At 36.9% G+C, this 25514-nt stretch overlaps 4 protein-coding genes and 3 non-coding genes across 10 annotated transcripts; 1 reads left to right on the plus strand and 6 right to left on the minus strand.

The window, feature by feature from the left end:
* Positions 1–1422: 1422 nt before the first annotated feature.
* LOC105170209 (TATA-box-binding protein 2) lies at positions 1423–6754 on the minus strand. Of its 4 annotated transcripts, none has more exons than XM_011090875.3 (10): positions 6496–6751; positions 6068–6208; positions 5266–5353; positions 4257–4328; positions 3989–4039; positions 3672–3716; positions 3469–3561; positions 3041–3142; positions 2859–2932; positions 1423–1884 (listed from the first exon to the last, which is right to left on the minus strand). In XM_011090875.3, coding segments are annotated over exons 2-10 (606 nt in total). In that variant the 5' UTR covers positions 6148–6208; positions 6496–6751; the 3' UTR covers positions 1423–1883. The 4 variants fall into 4 exon arrangements, with proteins under 4 accessions (XP_011089177.1, XP_011089176.1, XP_088741041.1 ...); XM_011090874.3 differs by having other exon boundaries at positions 6453–6751; XM_088884915.1 differs by having other exon boundaries at positions 6068–6751.
* A 2472-nt stretch (positions 6755–9226) lies between these two features.
* LOC148786800 (small nucleolar RNA SNORD24) lies at positions 9227–9319 on the minus strand. Its single transcript, XR_016067606.1, has one exon. It is a non-coding gene; the product is annotated as a small nucleolar RNA SNORD24 (small nucleolar RNA).
* Positions 9320–9413: 94 nt separating this feature from the next.
* LOC148786801 (small nucleolar RNA R12) lies at positions 9414–9492 on the minus strand. Its single transcript, XR_016067604.1, has one exon. It is a non-coding gene; the product is annotated as a small nucleolar RNA R12 (small nucleolar RNA).
* Positions 9493–9763: 271 nt separating this feature from the next.
* On the minus strand, positions 9764–9889 carry LOC148786802 (small nucleolar RNA SNORD14). Its single transcript, XR_016067630.1, has one exon. It is a non-coding gene; the product is annotated as a small nucleolar RNA SNORD14 (small nucleolar RNA).
* A 706-nt stretch (positions 9890–10595) lies between these two features.
* On the minus strand, positions 10596–13587 carry LOC105170208 (antitermination NusB domain-containing protein). The gene is made up of 7 exons (XM_011090873.3): positions 13187–13587; positions 13001–13077; positions 12759–12893; positions 12467–12521; positions 12287–12374; positions 11352–11450; positions 10596–11053 (listed from the first exon to the last, which is right to left on the minus strand). Exons 1-7 carry the CDS (start codon positions 13489–13491, stop codon positions 10931–10933), a joined length of 882 nt encoding a protein of 293 aa, XP_011089175.1. The 5' UTR covers positions 13492–13587; the 3' UTR covers positions 10596–10930.
* Positions 13588–14992: 1405 nt separating this feature from the next.
* Positions 14993–21611, minus strand: LOC105170207 (trafficking protein particle complex subunit-like protein). Its single transcript, XM_088885446.1, has 9 exons — positions 21112–21611; positions 20936–21000; positions 19963–20077; positions 19624–19747; positions 19140–19220; positions 18542–18880; positions 18283–18449; positions 17328–18160; positions 14993–16991 (listed from the first exon to the last, which is right to left on the minus strand). Exons 1-9 carry the CDS (start codon positions 21603–21605, stop codon positions 15511–15513), a joined length of 3699 nt encoding a protein of 1232 aa, XP_088741572.1. The 5' UTR covers positions 21606–21611; the 3' UTR covers positions 14993–15510.
* Positions 21612–21998: 387 nt separating this feature from the next.
* Positions 21999–25358, plus strand: LOC105170206 (putative serine/threonine-protein kinase PBL16). The gene is made up of 6 exons (XM_011090871.3): positions 21999–22420; positions 22770–23077; positions 23173–23308; positions 24310–24446; positions 24571–24694; positions 24789–25358. The coding sequence occupies exons 1-6, from the start codon at positions 22357–22359 to the stop codon at positions 25172–25174; spliced, it is 1155 nt and encodes a 384-aa protein (XP_011089173.1). The 5' UTR covers positions 21999–22356; the 3' UTR covers positions 25175–25358.
* The last annotated feature ends 156 nt before the right edge of the window (positions 25359–25514 follow it).

A 25514-nucleotide genomic window follows, 5' to 3' on the forward strand; every position in this document is an offset into this window, starting at 1 on the left:
ATCATTTTAATACCACCACATTAAATTTTTTATCTTTTTTTTCTTTGTGGAATATAATTTGTTAGTTTATATATTTTATTTTTATTTATAATATATTTTAAAATATAAAATATTATTTATTATATGCACACAGAGATTGTGTACCAAAATAGCTAGTAAAAAGAAAAGGCCCTCTATACTCACAGATGTAGTTAACAACACTACTGCACCATTTTTTTTGTGAAATTAAACATGCACTTCAACTGATAAGATAATTAATTTATTCAACTTTTTAAATTTTATATTAATTTATTTTTATTTTTTGTTAATGGTAAATTTTATTAAGTAAATATGAAATACAACAAAGCTAGGAATTAGCCAGCTCCTAAGCCTATGCTATTTGCCAAAGTCTATACAAGACTGATGCCGACAAGTTAGGCTGAAGATCGGCTGCAAAAATTCTATTACGGACTCCATCAAGACCAACTGTGCCATGATAGCTATTGTTCGTGATTGCGCTTGGAACCTCCTCTGATTTTGCTCCTGCCAAATATTGTACATGAAGGAATCCGAGGTTTCTCTATATGCCACCTTCATTAGGTGTTGCCCCTTTTATCAACGTACGAGCCAGATTATTCCTATTGCCCGTCGTGAGGGTAAGATCAATCAATCTATAATTTAAATCCAAATGAAAAACCCGACCTGATATCACAGTATCCAATGATGAATGAAAATTAGACATTGAGACTCATTCTACACTCTACAAATTTTTCTGATAATATAAATTAAATTCCTACATACATCAAAATGTCAGTCCAGAAATGCAATTTTCTTTTGCAGGAGTAATTTTAATAAATCATTTTGAGAAATTTATACCATCTTTTGTTGACAGAATAATGGGCATTATCTATATCTATAGTCTAGTAGTAGTTTTGGGTGTCAATTTTTTAAAATATTTGAGATATGGAAAAAGAATACAATAAGATATGTGTATGAAATAATAGTATATGCTTTCAAATATTTGATTACAGTTACATACATTTTCTTTTCTTGTACTGATGATAGAGTGGATTCGGTTGACTAGCCAGTGCCGACTTTTAATTATGGGATTGGGTGATAGATCATCATGACTATTTGAATTTGACATGCCCCAGCCCAGAAGGCGAGAACCTCCTCACCATCTTCATCTTGTCGTATACTTTTTCTAGTCAGCATCACTTTGTTGTTCCATAGTTTGATAGCAACGTCGTCTGTGTTAATAATAATATACTGACTAGGCTGGCAAAAATGGAAAAGTAGAGATGTGATGGCGCTTTTAGATGATTGCTTGTCCACGTGAAAAGCACAGATACAAAAGGGAAAATTGAGAAGCTAAAAGGAGAGGAGGAAGAAAAATGGACTATGCCACATTAATGAATAAAACAAGTTCCACGAGCACGCAAGTTGCAAATTACCATAACATACAACTAGTTACTTGATTCTTTCCTTGAATACAAACTACGGTTCCTATACAAAATCAATAGCAGCAGAAGCCTCAAGAAACAGGTTGTCCCCTTGTATATATATTCTAGACTCGCGAGCAATGGAAAAACTGCATTTGTTTCATGAGCATCCCCAAATTGTTCACTTTCAAGTATAAAACAAAAGGAAAAACCATCACAGTTTCTCTCCCAATACACATCTGAAAATGTGGGGCACAGTTATTGTTCGAAACGGCAGAGATGAAAACTAAGACCCCATGCCTTCACTCTACCTCAAATGCTACATCCGGAACAGCCTGCCTAAACTCTCCTAATCCCCCAAACATATTTACAGTTCAACCCCAAACCAGTCGAGGCAATCCCAGGTGCTACTCTTGAGCTTCTCGTGTCGGTTTAGAGACAACCATCCAACAACTTGATAAATCTACATGGAAATAAAAACATTAGAAATTGAAGCAAATGTAGCAGAAGAAAAAGCTCCTATGGATAAGACCTCCATGGTTGTACTGTAAGCATAGATCCAGAAACATTATAGCTGGTCAACAAATCAGTAGAAAAATATACTTTACTAGCTCATAAGCCATACTTATATAAAATGGGAAATATGCAGCCACCTCCCTCATAGTCGCTTTCATTAATTGCATTTTAGGAGATGAATTGCTTATGACTAGAACACCCCTTCTTCACACCAAAGAAGAGAAAGAAAGATACAACTATCCTTGATTTTGCTTCATAGAAGTGGGAGAACAATACAAATACAACTCTAAATGCATATAATATCATAACTAGGTTCTCACAAACTAGGAAAAAAATCTAGTGCCTAAAGGGAAATTATAGAAAATATCAATTTTCCCCAACGTGTCTACTGGTGATAATTACAGATACTGCTACAGCTTAGGGAAAGGCAAAATAAACCCATCAAGGAAATGCTGGTTTTCACCAGTTTTTTAGCACATCAGGTTCTGCAGCATGTTTTGTGCGTGCAATTAGACCAGACAGGCGTATCTCCTTTTCAATTGAACTGCCTAGTTTTACTACGCCATAACTCGGGCCACTAATTCATTTATTTTTTGCTGAACCAACAATAATCAATTCTGTTGCTAAATAAGTTCTCTTCCAATAGTCGAATAGGAATCTAACTGAGAGCTACTAATATCAATGCTCTCTCCTGTTGACCACTACAACAATCCTTCTGATACTATGGAGGTTCCTTTGTCCCTAATGCATGTACTCAGTAATGGTCCTCCCAGTAGCCCATATCTCAGAATTTACAGCTGACAAGTTGGCTTTTGTAGCTCCCAGGGCATGAGTAAATCCAGTCACCAAGTAATAAATGCAAACATCGAACTGATTTTACCAGACTCTAGTTCTCAAAAATGAAGCACATATTTTTCATACCATTGCTGAACTTTCCGAAACTCAGTGAGAACTGGGTATATATTCTCAAATGCAGTATAGGTCTCATCTCTGACCTGGCAAGGTTAAAAGAAAATGGTGTTACAGCATCTTCAGTGGAAGCACTAGCATAGTAGCATAAAGAAATAAAACCCCCTCAAAACTGACAAGCTAGGAGGTACTACCTTAGCTCCGGTGAGAACAATCTTCCCAGAGACAAAAATAAGCAGCACTATCTTTGGTTGTTTCATCCGGTAGATTAATCCAGGGAACAGTTCTGGCTCATACTGAACCAACAGACAATGTAGTAAATACAATACCATGAAGGCATTTCGAAAACATCAACTCAAGAATTTGGTTCTGCTTCTAGGAGAAACAAGACATAACAAACAAGGTTAAAATTTTCAGATTCCACAAGGACCACAACCGGTAGTGGGTGGAAATGAATCTCTTCATTAACTGAAATATATTTCATATCCTTATCCATTACTCCTATTTATTTTTGGGATGTCCCAAAAGAGAGCTTAATCTCAAACCCCCCAACCCCCTGGCTCAAAGTAACAATGCAGCACAAGCCAGAACATAATGAAACACAAGCAAATGAACCACTCACACTTGAAAAGGCACCATGAGCATAAGCAAGGCCTTCAAGTCGAATTGGAAATTTTACATCACAGGAACCGACTATGTTCTGAATCTTGAAATCCTATGAGAAGAACAGAAGAAAAACATGAAATAAGAAGTATAAAACACTACCTGAAAGAGAAAAAGACCAGGTGATCTTCACACCAAATAGGAAGGAACAGACAAAGGTACCTTAAATTTTGCAGGAAAACCAAGTTTCTGAATAATTCTAGCATACTGAAGAAATAGAAAGGGTGAACGAAAAGTGAGAGAATGTGAAAATAGATTTTGTAAACATGAAAAATGTGAACTGCCTAGCTGATATTATGCCACTCATATTTTCACAAACTACAACGAACTCCAGTTCCCATGTTAAGAAGTCCCTCTAAAGTTTTGTTCTCGTGTCAACAGGTCCCTAATGCTCCTTTTTTTTCGTCTTTGCCCAAAATAAGAAATTCCGCACTTGAAATTTCACTAGATCACCAAATGGGTCATATGATATTCTATACCTTCCGAGCAGCCAATTTCGATTGTTGTTCGCTCTTGGCTCCCGTACAAACCTGAAGCAATCAGGAAAAAAGAATATTTCATCCAGAGATCGTGAACAAGATGGAAAAACCCTTATCCTCTTCCTCTCAAGTAAATTAAGGGATAAGCAAACAGAAGCATTTGACAAACACTTTGCATCGACAAAAAACTAAATTTTAAACAGTAATCTATAAGCAGGTGCAGGTTCTAGAAGTTACAGGTACTTCCTAGAAGACAATCAGCACTTACCATCTTTCCAGATGCAAATATGAGTGCAGTCGTTTTTGGCTCTCTAATCCTCATAATCACTGCAGCAAAACGCTGGAACCCCATTTGAAAGTAAGTATCCACTCTAATTACCATGTATAAAGTATGAAGAGAACCAAAAACCCAAAAAATTCTTAATCTTGCAAATTCCTGGTTAGCGAGGTTCCCTGGCATTTCTGCTTAAGCAACACCAGAAGTTGAGGAGTTCCTATAACCCAATGGATAGCAAAAACTATATCCCACCAAAAAAAGGAGAACGGAAACATAAAGATATTTAACTGCGGATATCTTCAATTATTATTGCTCTCTAGAGGCAATATAACTACAGATGGTCGTAAAGTACTAAAGCATTACAAAGGTAATCTCCAAAACATACTCATCAACTGTAACACAATAAGAATAAACAGAAAGGAACTTATGATACAATCTGGTCTTGAAACAACATTGACCCCGACATCGCTTTGGATTTTATCCTTCATTTTGGCAATTTAAAAAAAAGGGTTACATTCACTTTGCCCCACTCTACAATGGGGGTGGTGTCAAACAGCCCCCTATACTATGAACTTCCACCACCACCACCACCCCCCTCCTAGAACTTACTTCTTGTCAGTTGATTCATTGAAAGTGTTAGTTTGTACATTAAATTTACCACAATAACCCCATACCTGTAAGTTAAATTCCCAAAAAACCAAAACCACTTGCAAACTTATTATTTTATTAATGTAAAACTTCAATTTTTTTGCTAGATGTGTATGTCAATATATACTTCTCAAACATGATGATACCTTTCATATATTTTAGTACTAAATTGTTTTTGAGAAAACAGTTTATGTTTATTGACTAAACTGACCATGCTTGCTGACATATTAAATATGTCAGGCACAATTTTTTTACGCATTTAGTGATAAGTCAAATTGCACCTCAAAAAGAATTAATGTAAAGGTTCAACCCTAAGACAAGTAAGAATAGATGTGATAAGACCGTATTGAACCTTGGGATTGTATTCTGCATTCCGAGCTTGCAATGCTATAGCTTTAAGATCCAATTTGCAGTCCAAATTGACTGTTGAAACAATATTCCTGTATGTCAAATCAAATAATCATAAAAAAGTAAAATTCAGATATGTATACAATGAACTTCCAAAACACCATATTGCTTTTGCTAACATGTTCCTTTCACCAGCCATCTGAAATGTTTGCAACATAAAAAGAAATGACAAAGCCATTCATGTTCTTATGTCCCTTTTAAATCATAAATTCAAGTCATTTCACTGACCAAGTTAAAACTAATTTGCTAATGACTGTGCCACTCAATGTGCACATTCAACGTAGCAGAATCTCCTACTACGTTGCAGTAATAGGGGAAAAGATTAAGGGGATCAAAATGGCGAACTGTAATTAGAGTTAGATATTTGACTCCTTTACGCAAGTGCAATGTCTGAAGTGATTAATACTTAGTATTTACCCAAAAAAAAAAAAAAAATACTTAGTAGTTTCATAGATTACTAACATAAACCCTACAATGAGAGTTTTGGCTTCAAGAGCCAAACCGGTAGTACAAACGAAAGTCTTAATTCACGCACTTATACACCAGCGTGTGTGACAGAACATTTTCATAATTCATTCAAGAAACTTCCATGTCAGCAGAGTGCGAGATTTCTCTCCCTCCAGTTCCAGGTTGGATGAAGGTTGAGGAATTTAATTATTGGGGAAATCATGGTTTACGCGCTACGTGCATTTCCAAACAGCATCAGAATCAAAATGTTGAAAGTAAATTTCGGAAATGATCTTTACTGGAGAGTTGGAACAATGCCAGAAGGATGCTTGGAGAGATCAACTGGTTGGTTCCCTTCCAGGCCTTGAGGATCTGCCATCAAATTATTTTTTTTCAATGTATCCCCTACTTATAGGGATATATTTACCAACTGTCAGAAACTAGAGAAAAAAAAAAATCAAGTCAACTTCAGCATACCAATGATGAAAAAAGCTAAATATACTGAATTGGTAAATAAATTCTTGATTCTCTTAAAAGTGTATTCACCCACACAACAAAAGAATGGGATTAAAACATAATTATAGCGAAAGGGAACAAGAGAAACACAAAGAATAATAACAGATATCGAGATTAGCAGCGAGGAAATAATAGGTGAAATCCTAATAAAGAAATCATAGATCGGACCATTATGCGTAAATTTGATTGATGTAGGGTTTTAAAATAGTACTTCTGTTTTGTTTCCGTTAAAGAAGAAGGGGAGAATGATGAGAGGGGAAATAAGCAAAAGAAGAGGAATTAGAGCGGCAAGAATTTGAAAGAATGGGTATTTTATAGGATTTGGGTGTGTATACGGTACTGTATGAAAGGAGATATTTATAGAGAGATGAGAGAGGAGGAGAGGCAGAGAGGCTGAGGCTGAGGCTGAGGCTGAGGCGATGTATGTCTATGTCTGAGTCTGACTGAAGGGTTGAGGAGGCTGTACGATGTATTGACTATCAAAGGGATGGCTTGGGGGTTAATTATTTTATTATTATTTAAAAAAAATTATATGAATATATATAAAAAAATGTATAACAAATAATCACCCCCACAATATAAAAATAAAAAATAAAAATATTGGCCATGTCGTGGATTGCAATGTCAACCACGACTCCCCCATTGTTTTGTTTATTCTTTTTTCTTTTAATTTTATTTTTTATAAATTAATTATATTTAATTAATTTTTAACAACATTAAAATAAAAAAAATGATAATGTTAAAATTGTATTAATTTAAAGAATACAATGAATTATAAAATATAATAGTGTATATTTATTTATACAATTGTAAAAAAATACAATGAACAGTACAATAAAAATGCAAATATAAAAAATATCCAACCGTTTCACAATTAATTTGTGGCATTGACGCCGAATTCTTCTTATTTCTACACCCACATTTTGCACTGGCTCATTTTGTGCCTCATTATCATCACCACCAGAATTAATGTCTAACCGACTTATGTTGTTGCAGAACTAGACTCCACATTATCACGATAAAAGATGAAAATGAAATTGGTGAAATATTGTATCCTGGTGCATATGGTTGATTAATGATCAAAGCCAAGGTTAAGATGTACTTGTGAAAAATAATCTTTTATTTAGGTTGGCATATATGGAGTCAATTGAAACCAATCATTTTATAGCGATTCATGACGTGCAACTAAAACAATAGACATTCGGCTAGAACTTTTTCTTTGACTGTGGGATGTGGTGGGAGCATCATCGGATGCGAAGCAATTTGTTATGGCGGATAGGTTATTGCTTCCTTGATAATATGTAATCCGTGTTCAAATCTGTCCACAATGAATGATAATATATCCTTCAATATTTTTAGTAGTCTAAAGTGATACAAAACTTCAAGGGCAGTCAACTCTTATGCCTTAAGAATGTAGAAAAACAATGAATATTGTATTGTAAAAAAAATATTTAAAATAAAGTATGCAATATTATATAACATTCCACAACTTGCAACATAAGTGCGTCTCTAGATTGGTACCCGCTTTTCACACGTCTGTCAGTAGCTGATGACACAAAATTTCGTGTTATGTTGTAATACCATTCTCAATATCCTTGTTTAGTTTATGCTCTATTAAAAATAAGTAGCCTTTATACAACCGTGTCATATCATCTTTGTCATCTAATGATGTATTGTATATGTTGCATGTTCCCATTTGTGCCGTATGATTTTTTTGTAAGACCTGATATAGGCTCATGTTCCAAGTATCCATCACTTATGAAATATTCTATCTCATCCGAAATTGGCGAAGGACCCCATTCGAGATAATGCATTTCCACTTTGCGTAGAGTATTAAAAGATATGATGATCTTCACAACTGAGAGTTCAAATCAACGACGTATGCTATAATGACATTTGAGTCCAATTTCATACGGTTGCCAGATGGACTATAATAAATGAAACGATGTAAACTAATGTTCATTTAAGTCACAGTATAAATATATGTATAATATTAAATATAAATTACTTCATCCGCCTGCATCTCATCAAATATATTTCTTATGACCAAAACAGTGGCTCATATTGTTCGAATGAAGGTATAATCACAATTAAATGTAGCACCATAAGATGCTGCTAGGAGCCAACACTGTTTGGACTTAGCCCATAATTCATATAGTGCTTCTAAACTGGATTAAGTAGAATGTCCAATTCCACCCGAGGATGGACCAAACAATGTTGACATAATGTTGTGGTTGAAACATTTGCACAAGATACGTCATCATTAGTTTACCCATTAATGCCCAATATACCAAAAAATTTAAGATCTAACAGTGGTAATAAATCACAATACTCCACCTCCACATAGCTCTATCAATGAATAGGATCTTATTCGATCAAGATCCAAACCCAATGACTATCAAAAAAATTATTCTGTACCCAAACCCTTAAACCTAACAGAAAACCCATAAACCCATGGGTCTCTAGACTCGAAAAAAATAACAAAATAACCTTATGAAAAAAACAAATCTACATATTTAATCACAATCAAATATAATATTATAAATTTTAAAATTTAATCTTATCACTTCAGGTTTTCAAACAAACTTGCCTGTGAAGATATTGAAAAATATATGAGAAAATTACTAAGGAACATGTGGAGGTCCAATTCACAAAAATGAATTAGGCCTAATTGACTCATAAATTTGAACCTCGTTAACTAATATAAAATTAAAATTACATCCCTTTGAAAGTTGTCGCTTTATAAATTGCAGAACCTACGGTTTTGTTAGATTTTTTTTCAAGAATTTATTCCCCTAACAGGAAAATTATTATATTCACTAACAGATAGATGCTTCTACCCAAGTTCAAGGGGGGAGTGGGAGTAGGGGAGGGGGGGGGAAAGAAGAAAACAGAAGGCACACAAATACCACTAAAAGCTGAGAAGAAGAATAAAAAAAGGGGGCCTCAGAGATCTTGGTGGATAAGAATCATCAAATGGAAATATATTTTAATTTCCATCAAGAGTAGCAAATATTAATCTCACATCACCAGCCCATCAAAGTAAATCCAAAACATTTTCTAAATTCTCATGCAATATAATATTAAAAGCTAACACATATCACGAGTTCAAATGATGATGGTGATAATAAAGGTCAGAAGTAGCTGGTTGTCGTTATCATGGATTGAAATCATTGGGAATCCGTCTGATTTGTTTCATCATCCCTACTTATCATCATCACCACAAAAAGTAATCACAAGAAAAAAAAAAAGCAAATGTATCTACCTTGTCACCGAAAATCCTAGAAAAGTTTCAGGAAGAATTCGGAGCTAAAGGTAGAGACATATATATAGGAATGAATATATATATGCGTTATAAAAGGGTTTAATATGGCCTAACGATAGATCCATTGATCTACACACAATAAATCAAGGGATTGCAATATTAGGCTTTAAGGAATTTGGGAAAGGAATTACTGAAAAAGGGAGGAGGATAGGGGTGGCTCAGACATCCAAGGAAGGATATAAACAGCATAAGCTCTCAAGCCCGGCGAAGGCGAAAGCTCTTAGGCGGCCACTGCGAATGTTGATGAGAAACCAGCCTTAAGAGTTTATCCTCATAGCCACCCACGCAAAGCAACCATCAATAAAAAGTTATTCAAAACAGGAAAGCCAAAGATGATAAAGGGAGAGGGCGTAGGCGTCGATGGAATAGAAGAGAGAAATGCTGCCGATAATGGTTCTCTCTCAGAGTCATTCTACTTATTTATATAGAAGAAAATGTTGATGAGGAGTTTTCACAATTAGGGTTTAAAAGGACAACGACGGCGGACAATTCAGTCCACACACACCCCCCTACCTAACTGGGCTTAAATAAACCAAAGGGATTGGGCTTAATGGAATTCTGAGCCCACATCATAAGTGAGTGGAATTTTGTTACTACTTACGCCATGATTGATTGGTATATAAGAATGGAATTAGCATTTCAGCCTCCATTCTAACATTTTTTATTTGTATGTTTTAGGTTTGAGAATACTTATTCTCAAGTCCAACTCTATATCTTTTATTAATATGCTCTAAATTTGTGAATACTGATTATTATGAGAATTTTATTCCCTTATATAAGGAATTAACCATCATCTTCCCATCATGGTATTACATGTTGGGAATAAAATTCTTCTTGTTCTTGTATTTGTGTAATATGTAGCTTTAATCATTATTAAATTTTAAGTACTTTTTGTATATAAATAGTATTGAGAAATAATTATGTATGCATGATAAGAAAAAGTGATAATACTTTGAGGCTTGTTCTTGTAGAGAAAGAACACCTAATTCAAGCAATTTTAAACATCCATCATCCATTTAAACATAAAATATAATAGTGATAGTCCATGTTGACGTTAGGAAATTAACAAACATCCACTTCTGAGTTACAGTTACGGCCCCAGTCGTCCCAGAAATTACACATTGCTTCATTGACTTATCATGTTGAACCATCTACTAGCTGCACTTCTTGCCGCTACAAAATTTAGCTCTACAATCGATACCCTCAAATCATGCTCCGGGCAGATAATGTTTGCTAAATATCGCTGTATGTATCACCCTCCAATGCACATCTAGCTCGACCCCACCCGCATTCTGGTTTACAGACCAACTACTTAGACTGTCTATTTGATTTCCACATTCTCAGCCTCACCATTTTCCTTGAGTTCCTTGAGAAAGTTCCTCAGACAGCCATTTATTATGCGAGGCGCTGCCCCATCACAGAACCGCTTTGCAAGGTCAACCGCCTTCACAAAAGAGCACGAAACACATTTCTTAGCACAAGCCAAAGGAGCCATAGACAAGTTCTTAAACTTGCGATAACATTAGCACCAAAAAGAGACCATACTTAAATTATCCAGCTAAAATATCATTAATCTCAGAAGTCAGAACCTCCTCAAATGACTCCAAGATGCCAAGTATTCAGGGACCTTGTTGATATTTCAATGGAGAAAACAAGGCTATACAAATTTCTTTTGCTGAACAAGTTTTTATGTGCATTACACTTTTCCTGAAAAGTTCAAAAGAGAAGCGAGATAAGCCAACCTCATTGATGACTATTTGGTGCCTCGTCCCAAGCACTGCCATTTCCGACATTGCCAAGTGAAGAACCGAAAACTCCAAGATTCTACCAGCTGGTTCGTTCTGAAGTAAGAAGAGTTGTATAATTAGACAGAGAATCAAATTTTGATGATCCAAAAGATAGTTTTAGCACACAAACAATTAAAAATAACTGGAAAACTTTTGGCTGGGCTTGGTTTGCAAGGGACCTTTGTAATTTTTTGGCTGACTAACTGCATAGATATTGAAATAAGAGTTGACATGATTGATAATTAACACAGTCACTCAACAGGATACGACATACTTCTACTTCAAGGTGTAAATACCTTAGTTAGCTTTCCAACAAGCAAACTCAGTCCTAGGACCATAACAAATTAAAAAGAGTATATACATAATGCATTCACTACATAAGTTTTGAAGCTCTTATGCAGTTATGAAAGAGGTACACCCATTCTAATATAACCAGAACTGTAAGTATTCATTGGTTTCCTAAAATTGGAAACTGAAATAACTATGGTACAGGGGGCTAACATTCCACCATGAGTATGACCTCAGAATTTGATGTTTTGGTTAGTCATGTTCAACTTTTAAAGTTTGTACAAGGATTAAACCTAAGATTAAGATTGTGTTTAGTTATAAGATCCTCAAAATCAAAAGAAGGCACCAAAATGGTGTCAAGATAGGATATTCAGAGCAGGAGGGTGTATGCACACACAGCATACATCTATAACATATAAATACACACACAGGGAGGAGTTGAATTCAATAATTGTCCATATTCAGAGATTGGTAGATATTTTCTTGAAAGCAAAATGCTTCCTTGTGGTTGAGTGCTGCTTATATGCAAAGTCTTTTTGCAGCAAATAAGAAGAAAAACCATGTAGAAAGGGTTTTATACACCATAGAGTTGCAAACCAAACCTTCCAATTATGAGGTGCAACTTTATCAATTGCAAGAACATTACTATCCCACTTCTCTGCAACGGCTACCAAAAGTTTTCGTGTAAAACTGCAATTTATAGATACAATTATACCAACTGACGTCTGTAAGAATGTGTATGCATGTCGAGAATAGAATCAATCTATAATAAAGTGTATTACCGCAAAACTAATTTGCTGTACACCAACTTCGGTGGTGCTGAAAGAACTTCTGCTTCTGAGAGAAGGAAGTTACATAGTCAATTCAAGCTCTTTGAAAAGATCCGACCACAATGTATGATGGAGTGCATGGACAATTTTGTATGTAGACGCAAATGCGTAAATATATACACACAGATAAGAAATTCCTAGAAGGGAAATATTTTATCCTAGGAAGGAAATTCCGAAAATGCAAAACTCTAAGAGTCTCCCACAGATGGGATATGTGGTATGTTAAATTGTGGAAAGGAATTACCAATGTCAGACTCCTTTTGATCATTTTGCAAAATCTCATCAGCTTCTTCAGGCGTCTCCGCTGTAACCGGAGGCCCTCCAAAACTCATGTGATTGTATTCCATCAAATACGCCTTATCAAACTCATACCCAGTTTCTGAAGGGAATAAAATGATAGAAACATCACATTCTCGTCATCTCTAAGTAACATAGAAACAAGCAGACGAAAAAATAACAAAAGAGCGAAGAAAAGGCATTAATCACCTCTTCTAGCATTAAGTCGTTTCTCAAAAAGGCGAACTGGGTCGGAGCCGTCTAAACAAGCCGCGTACAGAATCATCCTAAGAAAGACTTACAACATTTTCATGGCAAGCACAGTAAAGATGGAAAAGGAGGTGCAGCAGCTTAGGACTAAAACAGAAAGTAGATAAAGAGAGGAGAAAGCATTACAGAGCCAGTTCTCGGGCGGCTCTGGGACTGCAAAATCTGCCGCTTTTGTCAATTTTGGGAAGCATATCTTTAGAATTGGAAGTAGGAATAAGAGAGTGTAAGGTAGGATTCTCAACAACCTGAGCAATTGTGAGAGGAGAAGTGCTGGGACAGGGGCAGGAAAAGAGCAGGCGCGGCCATTTGCGGAGAGAGGTAACATAACAAAAGCTAGGAGCAGGAGCAAAGGAGGGCTTTGGGAAATCGAAACGGGTTTCGCGGAAGTTAAAGGAAGCTGAAGAGGAGCTGAGAACAGAGCTGGCCTCCATTTTCTCGGAGCAATTCTCACTGTCCCCGCCGTTGCGTTTGCTTATCCTTTCCTTGGCCCTTAAAAATATCTAATAATTGGCTGATAGTATAGATAGAGTGATTTCATGTGCAAATATATATATATATATGTATATATATTAGAGCAAAATTATGCTGGGCATACAAACACATGATACCTCAGTTTCAAAAGTTCGCCTCGATTGACAAAATACCTCAGTTTCAAAAGTCCGCCTCGATTGTTATAAAACTAACGAATCGAGAATGTTCATGAGGTAAGTGGACTCAATTTGGGATCCATTGCGGTCACGCTACTGCATACAAATGTTATATCAATGTGAATAATTATTATGATTTAATGTCTTATAGAAATACATATTCTAAGTCATTTGAGCCTATGCATTTCGAAAATTATTAGGATGTCCCGAAATTTGAGTTGGTCCAGGATACTACTATTTGTATCTCTACACGCGCTGGTCTAAACCAAGCATCACGTATTCACAACGAGATGGATTGACCGAAAGCGCGTTAAAGGAAACAAACCCAATGTAGAGATTCTTCTACACAATCAAATGAGCCGGTGCGGAATATTTAACAATAATTGACTTTTTTACATTTATATAAAAATTTGTATTTCTATTTTTATAAATTCATTGTATTTTTTTAGAATTATATAAAAAAATATAAATTATTATATTTGTATCGTTCATTATATTTTATAAATTAATATACTTTTAACTTTATGATTTTTTTAATTTTATTATGTTGTTAAAAATTAATTAAATATAATTAATTTATAAAGAATAAAACTAATCGAAAAAAAAGACTAAAAATTGGCATCGTGGATACTAGTGTCATCCTTTTTTTAAAAAAAATTATTTTTTTAGTGAATCCACGACTCGACATAAATTTATTATATATTTTTATAATTTTTTTTAATAATATAAAAATAATTAACCCACGGAATACTATTTCCATTTGTGATGGAGGAAGTCATTGATGTACTAGTTACATGCCTTGGTTGTCCGGGGAGGCAGCAGGTGAATATGGTCCATAAGGAGCTCCATAAATTGGTAATTCCCATTTCCCACACCACCTCTGAATCTCACTTCTCTCTCTCTCTAGTTCCTCTTCTGTTTCTTCCGCCTATTTGCGAATCTCAGCAGATGATGATGATTTCTTCTCTCCAGCACTTTATTCATAATAACACTCAAAAGTGCTAAATAAAGTCGATAATAACATTAACCCCTCAGTTATTAATTAATTTTTTATATGGAAGGAAATGAAACACAATTAATTTTATTATATAATGGTTGCTTGTGCACCTTTAACATTCATATTAATAGTATTTCTATTAAAGTTAAACGAGGCGGCAGGGCAGCAAATAGCTCCATTCAGTGTCGTATAAAGCACATTTATAGTTGACTGATCAGAAAATCAAAACATAAGGACTTGCAGTTTCAAAAATAAAAAGTATACCAAGTGGTGGTTTGCACAAGTGCATTCAATAATTCTTGAAGTAGTATCATCTCGAATGCCACAAAACTTTCATATTTCATAGTCGGATTACATTTGCACAGTCCGATTCTGTAGCTCTTCCAACTCCAACCCTCAGCATTCTCAGTGACTTCTCAAACAGTTACAGTAATATTTGGGCTAAAAAAAAATAAACATTACATATAGAATGTTTCTTCAATGTTAATGCCCCCCTCCCAACAAACCAACTTTATACAGATATAATATAGAAGTGGTGTTACAATTTTCAAGAGGACCCTTCATCCCTGAGTATGGCAAATATTGAAAACCTGTCGACGGGCACTGACCTTAAAGCATGAAGGCCCAGCGCAGCAGTGTGGACCTCTGACTAGCAGTTGAGATGGCGCTAGTACCATTGCTTTGACACAGCAGATCTGCCTGTTTACAAGACTACAAGACATGTGGTGTATTAGGAACGATTAATCAACATACTCATTCATTTCCCCATGTAACCCATGGCTGACATCCTGGTTAAATACAATGAACTACTCAGCAACAACAGAATTCGTTCTCGTCTCCTTCATATCACTTGCCTCAAAATGGGGCTTTGATGGGTAGACAAAGACAATAGATGATGCAGGAGAGGTGTGTAAACCAGCAGAGTATCTCACTGAAGTCACTGTCACTCTAGGAAGCTGCAGAGATCCTAGCCCCAGAGGTACAAGCATGAAACTGAGAACATGCGTCGACCTTGGCAGGACAAAGATCGTATCATTGTGGGGTCCTGATAACACAAAACTCTGTGAATCAGCTACTGAGAATTTGATCTCCTGGAGGAACTCTGTCTGATTATGAATTTTAACAGAATATCTGAAGGGATTCCCAAGAGTGGCATGTGGAGGGCATTCTAAACTCACAACTAATGGAGGTAGTTCAATATTCACATCAGGAAGCCTGTGTTTTGTAACTTGATATGCACTATCACAAAAATCGAATTGTTCCTCCACTCTTGAATCCCTTTGCCATCTCAGACAAACAGTACCAATCTTCAGCCTCGTACAATTTAACTTCGGAATGACAGTAAAAACCTTCTTAAACTCTTCTCCTGGCACATGAACAACAGATTCTCTGAACTCCTCATGCTGAGGTAGTATAGCACATGCATCATTATCCTCTTCCCTCTCAATAGACACAGACAGCAATCGCAACGGCACCTCTGAACAATTCTTAGCACTAACTATAAGCATAGTTAAGTCATTTAGAGCTAGTGATGGCATCTGATCAGGATCAGAAACTGACTTGATTTTTGAGAGTAGAAGAGGATCCTGCCGAAACGGAAGCAGGTACCGATGGCTTATTGTAACAGCAGTCTTGCCTTCGATCTGCAAGCTTTTATGCACATGCACTTTCTGTAAACTAGGTTCACCACTTTGATGATAGTAACCCAACGAGACATAGAGCATGATAGGCTTAGGACGATTCCACTTAATTTTAAGTTGGCCGGACCATGATTCACCCACATCTAGAGATGGGACAGAAATCAATCCAAATGAGGGCTGAATTTTCTGAATCTTATCTGAAGGAGCTTCAGACTGATCTTCAGGTACATGGCAAGATATGTCAACAAGCTCAACATGGAGATTGTCGGCTGAGAACGGTTCCTCTTCTCTTGGGCTAAGCAGGCCACCTCCTCTTGTATCTACCAGGTTAATCTTTAACTCACCTGAATACACTGCATGTCCTTTAGAGGAAATGGTCACAGGCAAAATAAAGCTCTCTCCAACCAATGCAGGGCCAGATGAACCTAAGATTAGATCAACTTGTGGGTCCGGCTCTTCGACCTGTATTGCCTTCTGCCCGGAGAATGCCAGACCAGGATCCTTGGTGGGAATAGTTTCTACTAGGTTTTCAAACTTCCAAAGTGGTAAGTCATTCATTGAGGCAGGACTCTCAGCTCTGCAACATATTGTGAAGTGTGGTCCTATTCTTGCAATTACATATATGCATTCAAGCTTTCCACTATGATCTGCATAAATCATTTATAGTCTTACTTTGCAGCATGGAGAATATCATCCACCACCAAGATAGAACAAAAATAAGAATATACTATATATGAGAAGCTATTCTTACCTACACCGGGAGTTTGCATGCTAAATCACATCAATGCTGGAACATATATGATCTTGAAACATAATCCTTACTTAGCCTAGCGTTTTTCATAAGAATCTTAACATAGATACCCGGAGCTTTTGGCTAGGAGACTTCTAATTGAAATTTTAATTGTTCTTTGAGTCCTTAGTCGAAAAGGATGGACTATAATTAATTAATAAGTGGTTTCTTAGTGGGAATGCTACCAACTTACCAGAGTTTATCTCATATGTCAACCGCAGCCATTTGTTTGTAGCAAGCACCAGACTTGGAGCTGTCTCAACTCTGCGACCCGGTTGTATATTGGAGATTGCAGCTATGTGTGGCTTCTTACCATTCCCAATGATAAAATTACACTCAGATTGATTAAATTGCACCTCCAACTGATCAATCTCCACATTGGTTGGCAATTGGGATCGAAGTGATATGGTGATGAGAGACGGAGCACCTGGCTTAACCACTGGTTGATGAAAAGCAACCAAAGCAAGAAGTACAACTCTTAGGGGACTGACAAGATCAATCTCAAGATAAAGAGGATAATCACTGTTGACTTTTAGTTCAGTGTTCTGTTCTTTCAAATTAAGTTCTGATTCCCCCCTGGCAACCTCAAATGCTTCCTCATGTATCTTACCTCTCTGTGAAAGAGTTGCAGGTCCAGCTGGACCGCAATCCTTAGAAGATGGCTCAAAAGCATCAGATGTTACTGGCAGAGCAGCCATTTCAAGTGAATATTCTATGAAGTCTTTCGCGGAACTAATTCCCCTTGAGCACTCTCTTAGATAACCCAAAACCTCCCACAATGACAATAGCCAACCTTCTCTTCGGTAAAGACTTGCAACATTATCAAATGTTTGCTTAGCATTGCCGAAATCACTTACAGCAAAATATTCTTTAGCCATCTGCAATCCACAATAGGCAGCTGTCCTCTCAGCCTTTAAGTTACTGTATGCTTCACAAGATCTCTTTAGAAGAGCAATAATTTCAAAGGAATCCTGGAATCTCTTCCCTTCAGCAAGTGCATAACGGACATATTCATCATCAGTCAGACTGCATCAAATTGATTCAAACAAAACATTCAACACTTCAGGGAAATATTGCCTGCTATAGGACATTTAGGCATACACACGGATATGAAGGGAAAGATAGATAGTTGGGCCTGTTGAACTCACGATTGCATTATGCAAGTATCCCCATGCTCAAATAGCCTTGCAAACTGACCAAGATATGCAGAAGCAACCACAGACTCTGCACTCCCATCAATTGGACCAACATCCTCTGACATAGATAATGCAAATTCCAGAGACACATTTTTTTCTTTGAGGTAGCTAGCTGCCAACTGCTTGAAGACATGTCAGAATAAAATTGAAAGTGAGAACTCATCATTAACTAAGTATATTTTGAAGTTTCAACATGGATGATCAAAATTACCTGATAATAATAAGCTGAATGAAACTCCCATTCGGTTGGTTTCTCTGCAGCAACTGAGACCATACTTGGAACATGCTGGACATCAGCTGAGCTTGTCTCCAACAGTTGAGCAAATACCAAATATTGCCTGCTTAGCCATTCCCAATGAAGAAAAATAACTTCTGGGCTTCCCATAAGGCTCCTATAATTCGCAGTGTGCTGGCGGAACCATGTAATTGCTTCTACAACTTTTCCACTGTGCAGCAATAAAGTTGACAACTTAAAATGAAGTTGTTCGGCAATAGTCTTGATCTCAACAATGCGTTGGATAGGGGGCGTTTTTGTTGACATTCCAACCATCTGACAACCACGTATGCAAGTGAAACAAGAAAGGATTACATGAAGAAGACAAACACATGTAAACAAGCATCCAGCAAAGCAAGGCCATTTATGGAGTTTAAGATATTAGGCTATTTATGGAGTTTAAGATACTAGGCCATTTATGGAGTTTAAGATATTAGCTTATTTATGGAGTTTAAGATATTAGGCCATTTATGGAGTTTAAGATATTAGGCAAGGCAAATTATATATGAGTCTGCGGCTATGATTGAAGCAGTACCTCCCGGAGTGCGTGGTAGGCATCCTCATATAGTTTTAGAGCTTCAAGCCAGTCTCTTCGAAATTCTGCATATACAGCAACCTAGCAGTTGATAAGGTTTAGATAGCATAAGGAGGAGAGAAAATTTCGGAGTAAATGGAGCTGACAAAATAGAATAACAAGGCCAGACACATAGTCTGTTCCAATGTGTTTAGGAGGATTAAAGCACAGATAACCAAGTCAAATACTGACGAACTCGTAGGCTCAAGGAAATAATAGTGGATATTCCTAAGCTTTACAGATATTATTCAATTGCCGAAGATAAGTGAAACAGTAGAAATTGGCATAATTTATTACAAAAGAATAATAATAAAAGATTGTCCAGCGATTAAATTTGCGGTAATACACGATTGTAAAACCTTACACTAAATGTTGTAGTAGGACATGGAAAGGCATATTTACTTTTAGGTGAAAACAGAAAGAAGGTACCAAAAAAGGACCTTACTTTGAAACAGTACCGAACATTTAACTCCATAGAGCTGAAACTTCTCTTTTCAAGACGAACTTTTATTTTTCGTCCTTCATCTCTGTAATACACATTTGCCAGATCTGCCACTGCAGTCCAAAGCCTGCACCAACATAGCTAGTTAGGTTTCATAATCTAAAGAACTTTTTGGCGAAAGAAACCAGGATTTGGTTTTGCATACCATGACATAATCCCTACATTCAGGAGGTTTTTAAGCACATACCTAAAAAGCTAATTAAGTTTTTCATAACAATAATGTCCTTTGTTTTCTTCCAAAACCCCAAAACTTGCATTAGAATACAATTTAGAGATCCATGCCTGTTTAGAGATTGTCTAAGCTCCAATTCGTCATCTGGTACAAAAATGATGAGGTTCTTAGAATCTACTTCTGCACGTTTCCTCAAGGCAACCATGCGATCTTCACTTGTGTAATCTGCAACAGATTTTTTCAGATGCCAAGCAAAATTGTTATTCCCATTGCTCATTAGAGAGGAGGAAATAAGAGCATCTTGCTTCATATTGCTATTTCAGTTTTCGAGCTCAGGGACAAGCAGGCCCACATAGTGGATGCAAGAAGCAAGTTTCTAGGCCTACTTCAAAGAATATTTGCAGAAGCGGAAATGGAAGAATGAGAAACATAACTACTAACAATTAATATTTCCTGATGCTTTAGTAAATATTTAATTTCAAGAAAAATGACAAAATGCGGGAACCAAACCAACATGTTTTCTCATTTAGGTATATGCATATTTCAAAAATAAAACAAATATTCTCTCAAGCTGATACCAAGACCCTATTCTCTTCTCCTTTTCTGTTGCTTTTAATTTTCTTTTCTTTTTTTTTTTTTTGGGGGGGGGGGGGGGGGGAGTGTCTCGGACAGGGACCCAGTTGTAGTGCAGTAACTAGTAGAAGAAAGATAGCTTCCTACATATTCCAAGAAATAAGTTCAGATTTCAGATCCCTACAAAACCACAAGATTCAGTATCCTTCTATGACAAGCATAACAAATAACCCATAAACACATTCAGATAAGTAGATACTAAATTAATGGTCCAAATACAAAGGTCTGAAGCAACTGAAATGTCTATGCACATAGAAATTCTCCAGTAATACAAGAGATGTATCACAATTCCAAAGAGATGAAAGTGATTGATCTCACCAAGATTTTCAAGCATCTGTGAAGTCATAGAGTGACGAAATAAAAATAACAAATGTAAACATACAGATCAGCTAAATTACTCACGTTCAACTAAACATGTGAAGTAACTCAGAAATGAGGAAACTCACAAACCTTTATGACCTGACAGAGTGACAACCACCACCACCAATTTGATGTTTCTCCCACGAATCGTGGCCCTGCACAATATTTAAAATTTCACAAGATAAGAGTCAACATAACATCAATAGAATATATGAGAAATGGTTGATTCGTAATTTTCAATAACTCAAGGGAAAGAGAATAGTTACTTGAGATTTTCGAGATCGGTGCAGACCTGGAGCCACTGAGCGGGGTCTCCAGACACATCATGAGAGCTAAAAAGAGCAGCGACAACAGCGGGGATCCTCGTCCGGTGCTTTGAAAGCCAATCTCTCCTGAAGATGCCGGCGACAGGCTCCGAAGTCTCTCTAGGAGGCTTTTTTGGGGGGATGAGAGAGATCTTAGAGAAATCTGGCAATGCGATGGTATTGATAGGGGGCTGCTGTGAGTGGAGATGCGCCGTGATCAAGCCGTGCACCTCGGCACACCCCACCAAACACGATAAAGCAATAGGGGGGGTGCGAAGCTCATCTGGGTATTCTTCCATGGATTTGGAATGGAAGTTGGGATTAGGAGCAGAAGAGTGAAGCTGAGAGAAGCATGGATCGCGGTGTGGGAAGAGGAAGGACAAAGCATAGGCTACAGTAGAGCAGATTGGGGTTGGTTGAGTGGGCCTTATGGCTGGCTTGTATTCTATTCTCATTCATTCTGGCCCAAAATATGTTGTGTGGTTGGGTCCAAGAAAAACGAACCCAGACCCAGCTCCACCACTGTTAGTTATTTCTGTTGGAAATACTAAAGAGTACTACAGCCCCCCATACATTTGCATATTACCATCTTAGCCGGATTAAATAATACTAAGGGAGCTTTTGCTTATATATAGTTTTTTTAATTAAATCACATTTATGTCGTATAGTTTCAATATCCATTTAAAAGCGAGTTGTTGTGGTAGAATTTGGAACAAGAGAAAGAGTAAGGAGTAGGAGGACTCATTTAGCAGCAGAAATAGCCACTAATTAATTACAAGACAGCGTTCCTTCCATTCGGATTTGGAAAAGAAAATGATAGAAATGTACAAGTGCGAATGGGAATATTGGGGATGATTGATCAAAATGCGCACTACTCCAACCTCAAGCAGCAATTTGAAAAGGAAAGCGCACAAACAAAAATGAATTACAGTATTCTGCCAAACAAAAGCCCCCACCTCCCTAATACTACTACTCCACCCCATCATTGCCATCAAGAATTTACAACACAACCATTCCGGCACCAGCACTCTCTCCAGACACTCCACTTTCACAAACGCATTCTACATTCCCACCCCCTCTTCTTCTTTTCTTTATTCAATTCCCCCACTACACTACTTCTTTCCTTTTTCTTGTTCGTCTCTTTAAGATTTTCCAGTGCAGTGCTGTCGTTATTTCAGAAAAATATAAAGTGCCCTGACCACCCTCATGGGGAATTGCTGCTGTGGCTGGGAAACTTCAATATACAGAGTCTCATCCAATGCAAAATCAGGTGAGCTTGCTTCCTAATTTCTTCATTCTCCTCCCCATGGAATCACTCTTTGCCTTCCTATCCCTTGCTGTTCCATCATAACTTTAACGACAACAAAACATCGCCATGTCCTTCTCTTTTTGTCCTACTTTGGAGGTTCAATCTCCCACAATTCACTTTGTATTTCATGCCTGTTTCTTGTCACATCTTGAAACAAAAATAATCGTGTAAAAACCAATATCAAGTTCCATATTTTGTTTATTCTTTCTTTTTTTCCAACTTTTTCATTTTCGCTGCACAAGTAAAAAGACGTCCATTTTTTGTTCTGGGAAGCAGTTAAAAGCTTTTGATTTAATTTCATCTCCTGTAGAATCTCCAAAGGAGCAGAGTCCTTCAGAAGCAGAGAGGAACGCTCCCAGTAAACTACCATCAAATCCTGAAGAAGTTGAAGACCTCCGCCGTTCTACAGCCGCCAATCCTCTAATTGCTTTCACGTTCAATGAGCTAAAGAACATTACTGACAATTTCAGACAAGATTACATGTTAGGTGGAGGCGGCTTTGGAAGTGTCTATAAAGGGTACATTTCCCAAGATTTACGACAAGGACTTCAGCCGATTCCTGTTGCTGTCAAGGTTCATGATGGAGATAATAGCTATCAAGGTCATAGGGAATGGCTGGTAAGTAAATAACCATGCACTTAACATGTGCATTTTTGCCACTTAGTCTGAATAGTTGTCCGGATCATTTCAGTTGACTCTCTGTGATTCTTTAGGCTGAGGTAATCTTTCTGGGGCAGCTTTCTCATCCAAATTTAGTGAAGTTAATTGGATATTGCTGTGAAGATGAACATCGGGTTTTAATATATGAATATATGGCACGGGGTAGTGTCGAGAACAATCTATTCTCAAGTAAGTACGGATTTCTTACTTTTTTCAATGATTCACCTGGATATGTGGGAGCAACATTGATTTGTGTAACACTATAACCAGTTGATCATTATTCAAATTTGGCAGGCAGGAACACTATATCACAGTGCATACCTTTGCTCCTTTGTTCATACCATTGCCACCATGTTTTTTGTTTCTACATGTTATGATTACCCTTGTAATTCACTGATTAAGCATGCTCCAAAAGAGGTTGATGTTCTTGAGGCACAAGAAGCTTGAACTTTATCCAAACGTGGGCATAACCATTATTTACATATGTAATGCTAACTCAAGGTTCACTTACTCTACTTTTACTTCCTGTCCCTACATCCTATCCAGAATTAAGAGAAATAACAAGAGAATGCAAAAACAGTTAGTTCTTGTACTTGCTCCAGATATGATTTTTAAGACTTTTAGGCTGCATTTTTAGCATATCATATTCCAATTCAAAATGTTCATATATTGGCTATGCACGTCCTGTTCCTGAAGAAATACCCTTCAACTCTTAGAGGGACATGTAATTTTAATCTTACTCTTCTTAGGTATTGCCATGTTGACGATGTAAATCAATAATTTCAATATTTGACAGGTTTTCTGTTTCAGTCATCAATTCAACTTCAATAAAATGATTCCTTAATCATTATCTCTATCAGCAAGACATTTCAAGTGGCCCCACAAACTTCACGTCCAAAAGAGAACTTAATGTGTGAGCTAGGTGCCACTGTCCTGTGAATTCAAGAATATACGAAGAGGCATATAATATCTTGTTACTGAACTTTATAAAGATTTAACTTGAAAGAAACCAAAGTACAGGACCCGCAGTGTAGGCGGTGCTATACTTATTTTTTCCATCCTTTATTCAATTGTTCAGTGTTCAGCCTTCAATGCCACCTAGCATTTCATCAGAGATGTTTAAATATCTGTTAGCTGCATGTGTTGTTTTGTATTAGAACGCCGCTCTTAGATGCCTGCACTTGCTGCAGGAGTGTTGCTCCCTCTTCCTTGGTCAACTAGAATGAAGATAGCATTTGGTGCAGCAAAGGGGCTTGCTTTTCTGCACGAAGCAGAGAAACCAGTTATTTACCGTGATTTTAAGACATCTAACATCTTACTGGACCAGGTCAGCTGCTACTGTAATAAATTCTGATGTAGGCAGGCTCTAGGAACATGAAAGTGAACTTCAATATTCAGACAGTTACTTGAGATCGATTAATAGTATTTTATCTTACATAAACACTTAATAGGACTACAATGCAAAGCTGTCTGATTTTGGGCTAGCTAAAGACGGGCCAGTAGGGGACAAATCTCACGTTTCTACTCGTATCATGGGAACATATGGCTATGCTGCACCAGAATATATAATGACGGGTACTGAATAATGAAGGAGTAGTTTCCAGATTCAAATGTATGTATATAAGATGTGGTCCGTTTTTTGGAGTTAAGTTTGGGGTTGAATGCACAGGTCACCTGACTCCAAGGAGTGATGTATATAGCTTCGGGGTGGTTCTACTTGAGCTTCTAACAGGCAGAAAATCATTGGATAAATCAAGACCGGCTCGGGAACAGAATCTAACAGATTGGGCAGTGCCATTGCTTAGAGAAAAGAAAAAATTGGTAAACATTGTAGATCCGAGATTGGAAGGGGAGTATCCCATAAAGGGTGTGCATAAAGCAGCCATGCTTGCTTATCACTGTTTAAATAGGAATCCAAAAGCAAGGCCGTTGATGAGAGACATAGTAGATTCCTTGGAGCCTCTCCAAGGCCAGGTTGCTGCTGGTGATGACAACTCTAATTCCAACTCCAACTCCACTTGGAATGTTTCTTCTACTACTCACAACTACAAATGAGGAGGATGAATTATTATTTTCTCTGTGTTTCTAAACTAGGATCAGTTTCTGGTGAAGTAGTGTTTTTATGTATACAATTAATTACCTACATGTAAGGGAGTGACAGACATTGCGTATTTGTTTTTATTTATGAAGAACAACAATGATAGAGTATGTGTACTAGTAGTAATTTCTTTGAACATAATTTCAAATAGTCTATTCATTATGAGTAATCTTTCTTTTCTCTTCAAGAAAAGAAAGAAACAATTCAAAATAAGGGTAAATTACATTTTTGGTCCCATAAGTGGACCCGATTCCAATTTTAGTCCCATACTAAGGGCAATTCGCACATTTGGTCCCG

Source organism: Sesamum indicum, linkage group LG9, assembly GCF_026168435.1.
Source record: "Sesamum indicum cultivar Baizhima isolate 11 linkage group LG9, ASM2616843v1, whole genome shotgun sequence".
NCBI lineage: Eukaryota > Viridiplantae > Streptophyta > Magnoliopsida > Lamiales > Pedaliaceae > Sesamum > Sesamum indicum.